An 8566-nucleotide genomic window follows, 5' to 3' on the forward strand; every position below is an offset into this window, starting at 1 on the left:
GGATCTCACCACAACGCCTCAATGAATGGCAGATTCCATGGTCTAATGGACTCCTTGGCAGAGCTGACGATCTGATTGTTACAGTTCTACAATCAGCGAGTGTCCCCATTCGGCTGAACATATTCATCATGAACAAATTACTCAGGAAATCAATAGTGTGCAACAACAGGAGAAAATTATGCCAAAACGCATGCAAGAGATAATATCGTCGTGGCTGACACATAGTGTAGGTTTGTAGAGCAAAGCGCCAACAAAAACATCGCACCGGTGGTAGCACACTGGGTGTGTCTTAAGACACGTAATGTCTGTTCTAAGCAGCACACGACCATGAAAACACAAATCTTATCTATATCCTGATCGCAGAATCTTGGCCACAAACATCTCCAAGCTAAAAACGCAGATAACATCGAATCGAAATGTTCCAGATAAGTCTCTGTCAGCAGGCAATACAGCAGACAACAGGTACGAGATTGAAAAAGGCAGCACCAGTCAGATCACCACAACCAATAATCGGGTTAACGACCTTGAAATTACATCATGATGATGTGAATGCTCCACTCGGCCTATGCTCCGTCGGTGAGGGGCCGCTTTGACGTGCTGATGTATAGGACTGCACCCAAACGAGAGGCAATCAGAACGGAGAAAAGGCAGGCAAATTGGAGTTTGATTGAAATATACATGACATACATACCGTTGTTGCCTCTTATGAAGGCGTCGCCATATTTGTTCTTCAGTTGGCCGTTCACGTACTCTTCGGTTTGCTCCATCGCGATGTTCATATAGCCATCCAGACAAGCCAGAATACCTGGTTCAGAGTTGATGTAAATACAACGCTATCATTAAATTTTGAATAACCATGTCTGGATGCTAGCTAAGTCGAATGGATATAAGATAAAAATAAGGGGACGGCATTTGCTATAAATTAGTGCATATATTGTTTTTATTGTACACTTAATGAACTGAGTTGGTGTATGTATCCAAGCATGGGAATTCCAAATGCAACAGTAGTGCTCATCAAGCAATAGAACATATCACTCCATTCCGAATTATAAGATATTTTGGATACTTCAATATGGACTACATACAGACTGAAACGAGTGATCAGACGCAATGAAATGCGTCTAGATACATGTGATTCATAAAAAACCTAGAACATCTTATAATTCGAAACAGAGGGAGTAGTTACTAGACTCGCGATTCGCCATTTTCCATGAATTGAATTCGATAGGGGGTATACATCTACGATTTGCAAATCGGCTTGATAGGATTTGCGATTTGGTTGGACCAGCCCAGGCAGTTGGACCAGCCCAGCAAGTGCCACTTCCTCTCTCATAACCAAGAACCATTGGATGCTCAAATAGTGATCTGCACTGTCCAAGTCAATACCCTCCTCATTTCTGCCCTAACTCCCTGAGAAACTAAGGTCAAAACCACCAGCCACACGTCCTCACTTCCTTCCTCCAGTCCCAACCCCACAAACTGCTCCTCCTCCTACCCAACCGCTGCAACCTGCTCCCATGTCTTCCCAGCGCTGTGTCCTTGTTGCTCCGCGCTGACTGCAGCTCCCTCCCGTCTCCTCCCAATGACGTCCAGGCTGCTCCTTGATGGCCGGTGCTCCTGGTCGATCGTTACTCCCACCTCGCCTGCAATTAATGGCGACGGAGGTAGCACGGTCATGTAGCAACGGTGAGGGCATGGACACCCATGTTCCTATGACTTCGTCCTTGGGTCGCAAATCAGGAACGAATCGAACGAATTTGAACCATGATCTAGATCAATCGATCCAGATCAGAGTTCAATGATGTTTTGAGTGAATCCGGCAACTATGCAATAGAAGTGACATTCAACTTAGTGTGGTCAGTATCACTGTGTACTTTTAACAATTATTACAGTTACAGTTGCTAAGTGCACAGTTTGCAGCAACTGGTCACTAATGCACATAGTGTACACAAAGGTTTGTCCATACGAGACTACGAGAGAATAAAAAAGGGACCAAAACAAAAGCACATATCACTAGGAGGTTGCTAGCTTGAAGAAGGTATCCAGCAGCTTGACACTTAACCATTCTGCTCCCCATTTACAGTTACTGCCGGAGTTGCTTTTGATGCAACAAGACTATGCACTGAGAAATACCATTTGTTATCTTGTTATTCTAGAATGGTTATTACTATTTACTTATTATATTTAACTTGGGCAGTCTTACTGATAAACAGTATACTAGTAGTAAATTGCAGAACAATGTAAATTAATGGGCACCCTCGTGTCTAAATATCTATTGTTTTACGAAAAGATAACCATTACTGTTTCCATGTATCCCAAATGTTAAGTCACATGGATTAAAAAGGTAAACGGATATCGTCAAGAATACAGTACTTTGTTTCTTTACCGGAACAGACATTAGCACAAATACCACCAGAGGCGGATAACTCTATTGACCCTTTGAACTTACTAGCGAGGCACTCACATAGCAGTATAGCCACTGAGCATAGCTACAGTGCACTTTCACCTTTCATCACTATATCTTCTAACATATGTATAAGCTACAATTTTAGGCTACTCAATGAAACTGTTAATTAACTGACACGGTACTAGCTACAGTTCTTGCAGTGCAGTGCTTCGCAGGGTAAAACATGCCCAGCTGAGGACTGAGTCCAATCATTTGATCCAGGTGATTCATAACTAGATGCTTGGAGTTCAGGTCCTCACGTGTAAATACCCTGTACCCTGTATTTTAGAATTTTAATTCATACAAGATAAAATTTAATAAACATCTAATGACTTTTTTTACCTCAGTAAAATATTCCAAAATAACGGAAATCGCAGGAGCCTTAAATCTTTCAAGTCTTGAAGGGTTACTCAAAGGGTCATCCAGAGAAGCACAGCGGCAGCAATTAAATAACTTCTGTTGCACATTCCACACTCTCACTTTTACGGTTTTACCTACCACAAATCGTGGTTGGAATCAAGCTCTGAGGTAAGATTTAAGGCTCCTGTGATTAAATAACTTCTGTCGCACATTCCGCACTCTCACTTTTACCTACCACAAACCGTGGTGGGAATCAAGCTCTGAAGTAACTAGGATACATGTCTCAGTAGCATTCTGTACGTGAAGGAAGTGACTGCTGGAAGCCTGGAACTACCTAGGTGAAACTGAGAGTGAACTCAACATGCATAAAGCAAGCATGCACCCAAAATCCAGGAGGTTATCTATTTAATTTGTTCTTCACCTTTGTTCAAAATATTTTATTCCATGCTTTGTACTTGATTCAAGCACATGAAGTGTGACAAATTATCATATGCTAATGAGTAGCTGTGCCTTCGGGGATCAAAGAGTTCTGCTCTTCTAGGAATGTTCGGAGTCTTAGTAGACACTGTTAATGTCAGACTGTGAGAAGTGTGAAATTTCACCCCTATGACTGTGAACCCCGGGTTAGGAAGCTCGTGTTCATTTGTGAATTGTGATACCAATTAGTTCCCTCTCTAATAAAAAAACAGTTATCCCTGACATTCTGTTATTCTTGGTAAATCACCAAAGATATTTTTTTGCCGGCGTAATCTAATATTCTTGTGCGTGCTTGCTGAGTGTGACTTCATACTCATTCTTGCTTATCCGATTTTGGCAGCAAACAGCAGTGATGGTCATAAACTAATGATGGTTGGCAGTAGGTTTAGCACCATGGGACAGAATTATAAAGTTTGTTTTTAGAGATTTGTGTGCGGTAGAAAACGATGATCATCGATGAACATGTACAAATTTTAGCCTGGCATGTTTATGAAGTTGGGCTTATAAATGTGTGGTGGCTGTTCCGTCGAACACCTGTTTTGGGGGCATGACATCAAATCTCAATGGTCCCAATAGAAGGAATCTCTTGATTACAATGCACATTTTGCGTAACAATATCGAAATTCTTTAGATTACTTCACTTGAAATGTGTGGTGCATAAAATTAGAATATCATGACATATGAATGTACATATCAAAATGCACAAGTTTGTTGAATCAATTTTGCTACTCCCCAACTTGTCTACAACCCCGAGAGACGTAAGTAATTTGTGAAACCCAAATAGTAGAGTTCATTTGGTAATATCTAGTTCTTCAAGATAAACTGCTGCCACGTGAGCTTCAAGCAAAGGGCAACAAACCTAACATTGAATTATCCTCCTTAGCAGAAGACCAAATTTTACAGCTAAAAATAACCGTAAGCATCTAGTAATTCTCCAACTGATAAATCAACCTCCGTGCTCTCCGACCTAACCTCCGGGATAAAAAGTTATCCGCAAGCAGGCTCCCAGTAGCCCTGGTTTATCTCAACAGAAGTCTCATAGGTCGGGGGATCTACCGAATTTACCAAACTGCGCACAAAACATACTGCGCTTCCTAGGGTTGGTGCTATGGAAACGAGACAGGGATGGAGACGGACCTCGGTAGTCGACGCCTGAGTTGAGTTTAACGACGACGGGGCGGCCCCTGATCGACTTGAGGAAGTCTGACGGCGTCTTCACCGGCCCACCAGCTCCGCCGCCGCCGGTGCCGGACTTGTCCGCGCCGCCGGTGCTCATCTCTCTCGGTTGTGTGGGTGGGACTGGGAGGTTGCGAGGGTTTGGTCTTGGGCTTGGTTGGGCTGAGTTGGGTGGGATTCAGCTTTGAAGGCTCGGTCTGTTGGTTTGGAGTTCGAGGCGAACTGAGTTTACTGGACCTGGGGGAAATCCTGTCCGTTAATTATATATCTAACGGATCAGGAGAGACCCGGTGCAATGCTTTATTTTTTTCCCAAATGTAAGTGCCACACGTGTGGCACGAAGTAACACCGCCTGATGTTTTTATAACTACAATTGCCTCAAAAAACTGAAACTTGACATTCTCTGTTTCTTTTTACCCCGCGTATAAAATTTGATCAAAGTTAAACTACACAAAATTTGACAAAATTTATATTAAAAAATATGAACATCTATAATACTAAAACTATATAGTATGAAAATACATTTCATGGTCCATCTGATAACATTGATTTCATATTATGAATGTTGATATTTTCTAATACAAAGTTAGTCAAACTTTACAAAGCTTGACTTTGACCAAACTTTATATGCAGACTAAAAAGAAACAGAGGGAGTACCATACTTCACAACTAAAGTTGACATTGAAAGAACATGCGGTGCCCCATGTTTGGTTTTGGTATTTGATGACAAACTCTATGGACTAATGGTTGTCTTGAGTTATATTTGAAGGATTTGTCCATAGAAATTTCTTGAAGTCCATTTGTTGGTTTCAAGGAGTTTATATGTCGACCAATGTGTTATTCAAGGAATTATCAGAAGAGTGGTCAAGTAGAAGACACGATACAAGGTTGATTAAGACTAAGTCAAGAGTGAATCAAGTTGATCAACACACAAAGCGTATAAGATGTACCGAGAGGGATCAAGTGATCCCATGATATGGTAAGCATTGTCCATTACGCTTTATGTACTAACCCATGATTTACGTGTGAGTTCTATGTGGGGTTAGGTTTGTTTCCATGAGTTTGCACAAGAGGAATATCTCATACAACCCATGGAGGATGACATCAAGTTATGATCGTCATCAAGATTGCGGTGTGCAAGTTCGAGTGAAGCATCACGAAGAGATCATCCTTGAAGCTTGTCGTCCATTATGGTGTCAATGGACTTGTGAAGATGTGCCAAAGAGTGGCTCACTCATAGTGGAGTATGGGGGAGCAATCAACTAGTCTTCATCGAGCCAACGCAATAAAGAAAGGTGGTCCAAGTTGAGGGAGTCAAGATCGTTATCATCTAGCTCAAGTGGACTATGTGCAAGGCAAAGGTTTGCCCTTGATATGTGTAACACCCACAATGCGGCTATATCTCCCATGTGTCGGGGCACGACTTAGAGGCATAGCCGCATGGTAGGCATGTCGCAAGAGAGGTAATCTTTACACATCCCATGTACTGAATAAGAAAGGGATAAAGAGTTGGCTTACAATCGCCACTTCACACAATACATAAATATATCATACATCATCCAGAATACAATCAAGGTCCGACTACGGAACCAAAATAAAGAAAGACCACCACAAATGCTAGATCCCCGATCGACCCAACTAGGCTCCTCTACTGATCATCCGGAAAAGAAACATAGTAACGACCCGAATCCTCGTCGAACTCCCACTTGAGTTCGATAGCGTCCCTTGCACTGGCATCATCGGCACCTGCATCTGTTTGCAAGTATCTGTGAGTCACGGGGACTCAGCAATTTCACACCTGCGAGATCAAGACGATTTAAGCTTAAGGGTAGGAAAGGGGTAGTGAGGTGAAGCTGCAACAAAGCACTAAGCATATATGATGGCTAACTTACGCAAATGAGAGTGAGAAGAGAAGCAAATCATGGTCAAGAAAGCTAATAGTGATCAAGAAGTGATCCTAAAGCTACTTACGTTCAAGCATAACACGAGAATCGTGTTCACCTTCCCGGACTCCGCCGAGAAGAGACCATCACGGCCACACACCTGGTTGATGCATTTTAATTAAGTTAAGTATCAACTTCTCTACAACGAATATTAACAAATTCACATCTGCCCATAACCATGGGCACGACTTTCGAAAGTTCAAACCCTGCAGGGGTGTCCCAACTTAGCCCATCACAAGCTCTCACGGTCAACGAAGGATATTCCTTTTCCCGGGAAGACCCGATCAGTCTCAAAATCCCGGTTACAAGACATTTCGACAATGGTAAAACAAGACCAGCCAAGCCACCCGATGTGCCGACAAATCCCGATAGGAGTCGCACGTATCTCGTTCCCAGGGCACACCGGATGGGCAACACATCGGGTTGGCATAGACCCTGGTTGCCCAGGGGGCGCCGGACATCGCCCAGTTCGGACCAACACTTAGAGAAGCACTGGCCCGGGGGGTTTAAATAAAGATGACCCTCGGGCTCGCGAAAACCCAAGGGAAAGGTATAGGTTGTTAGGCAAATGTAAAACCAAGGTTGGGCCTTGCTGGAGGAGTTTTATTCAAAACGAACTGTCAAGGGGTTCCCATAACACCCAACCGCGTAAGGAACGCAAAATCAAGGAACATAACACCGGTATGACGGAAACTAGGGTGGCAAGAGTGGAACAAAACACCAGGCATAAGGCCGAGCCTTCCACCCTTTACCAAGTGTATAGATGCATTAATTAAATAAGAGATATTGTGATATTCCAACATATCCATTTTCTAACATGGAACAAACTTCATCTTCACCTGCAACTAGTAACGCTATAAGAGGGGTTGAGCAAAAGCGGTAACATAGCCAAACAACGGTTTGCTAGGAAAGGTGGGTTAGAGGCTTGACATGGCAATATGGGAGGCATGATATAGCAAGTGGTAGGTAGCGCGGCATAGCAATAGAGCGATCAACTAGCAAGCAAAGATAGAAGTGATTTCGAGGGTATGCTCATCTTGCTGAGATCCCGCAAGGAAGAAGAACGAGTCCATGAAAAAGACAAATGGACGAAGTCAAATGAATCCTCACAAACGCAACGATATCGGAACTAACCCGAAGAAGCAACATCGGAAAGAAGCAAACAAAATGGTAAACAACCATCACATAATCATGGCATGATTCACAACCAAGTATGATGCATGTCCGATTTAATGAGGCATGGCATGGCAAAGTGCACAAACAATACTACAAATTAAGTGGAGCTCGATATGCAACGAGTTCCATATTGATGGAACACCACATCAATTATTTAGTTCTCTCCCATTTAGGTACACAACAATATTAAATGTTGTTAAGCATGGCAAGAGGTGAAGCATAAGTAAAATACACGGTTAGGCATTTTAAATGAGGCCGGAAACATCAAACAACAATTCCGATAAATCCCCATATGCATTTAGCAATTTAATGCAAACAACAATTTTAAACATTCTTGATGTTGTTATCATGATGCGGATTACATGTGCAAGTTTAAGCAAATTTTTATTAAAAGTTGACATGAGCATATTATGAGGCATTTGTCATCGTGGCGGAAACGAAAGGGGTGCCACGGCAACGAATCCGAAAATGATGCCGCGGCAACATATCGGTTTCGGTAACTTACAGGGATACCGGTGCAAAAGGAAAGTGTGCGGATGCGTGCAAAAGATGGTGGGTGGTCTCAGTTACCGGGTTCCCACGGGTGGACGGCATGACAACGAGGAGGAACAACATGCAGTCGACAATTCGAGCACGGTACAAACACGAGCATCTCATGCATCACACATGCATTCGTTCACGGGCATCGTCTTGGGGTTATACCTTTGTAGCGTGCATTATCGGAGCGGTTCGGGTTTGATGCGGTGTAGGGGAAGTAGTTGTACACTCGGTCCACGGTGACGGTAGTGGAAGTAGTGGTACACGACGACGGTAGAGGTACTCGCGAAAGTCGTCCACGAGTCTTGTGACCCACGGTTCTTCGGGCCATGGTAGTTGTACTCGGGTCTTCGGCCACGGTAGTAGTCGTACAATGTTTTCGTAGATGTTCGGGGTCACAACGAGGAACTTGACGTCCACGGGGTCTTCAAGGGTCGACAGTAGTGGAACT

The 8566-nt window shown here is 43.2% G+C and overlaps 1 protein-coding gene across 1 annotated transcript; it reads right to left on the reverse strand.

Moving 5' to 3' along the window:
- Positions 1-176: 176 nt before the first annotated feature.
- LOC123189061 (U6 snRNA-associated Sm-like protein LSm6) lies at positions 177-4681 on the reverse strand. Its single transcript, XM_044601378.1, has 3 exons — positions 4421-4681; positions 692-805; positions 177-610 (listed from the first exon to the last, which is right to left on the reverse strand). The coding sequence occupies exons 1-3, from the start codon at positions 4557-4559 to the stop codon at positions 564-566; spliced, it is 300 nt and encodes a 99-aa protein (XP_044457313.1). The 5' UTR covers positions 4560-4681; the 3' UTR covers positions 177-563.
- Positions 4682-8566: the final 3885 nt, after the last annotated feature.

This window comes from Triticum aestivum, chromosome 2A (assembly GCF_018294505.1).
Source record: "Triticum aestivum cultivar Chinese Spring chromosome 2A, IWGSC CS RefSeq v2.1, whole genome shotgun sequence".
NCBI classification, from domain to species: Eukaryota; Viridiplantae; Streptophyta; class Magnoliopsida; order Poales; family Poaceae; genus Triticum; species Triticum aestivum.

What these genes read in the sequence shown, in the direction of transcription:
- LOC123189061 (XM_044601378.1), bottom strand. Translation starts at nt 4,559, where the DNA reads ATGAGCACCGGCGGCGCGGACAAGTCCGGCACCGGCGGCGGCGGAGCT. An exon ending in CTCAGGCGTCGACTACCGAG is followed by an intron (nt 806 to 4,420) that starts GTCCGTCTCCAT and finishes ACTCTGAACCAG; the next exon opens with GTATTCTGGCTTGTCTGGAT. An exon ending in CTTCATAAGAGGCAACAACG is followed by an intron (nt 611 to 691) that starts GTATGTATGTCA and finishes GTTTGGGTGCAG; the next exon opens with TCCTATACATCAGCACGTCA.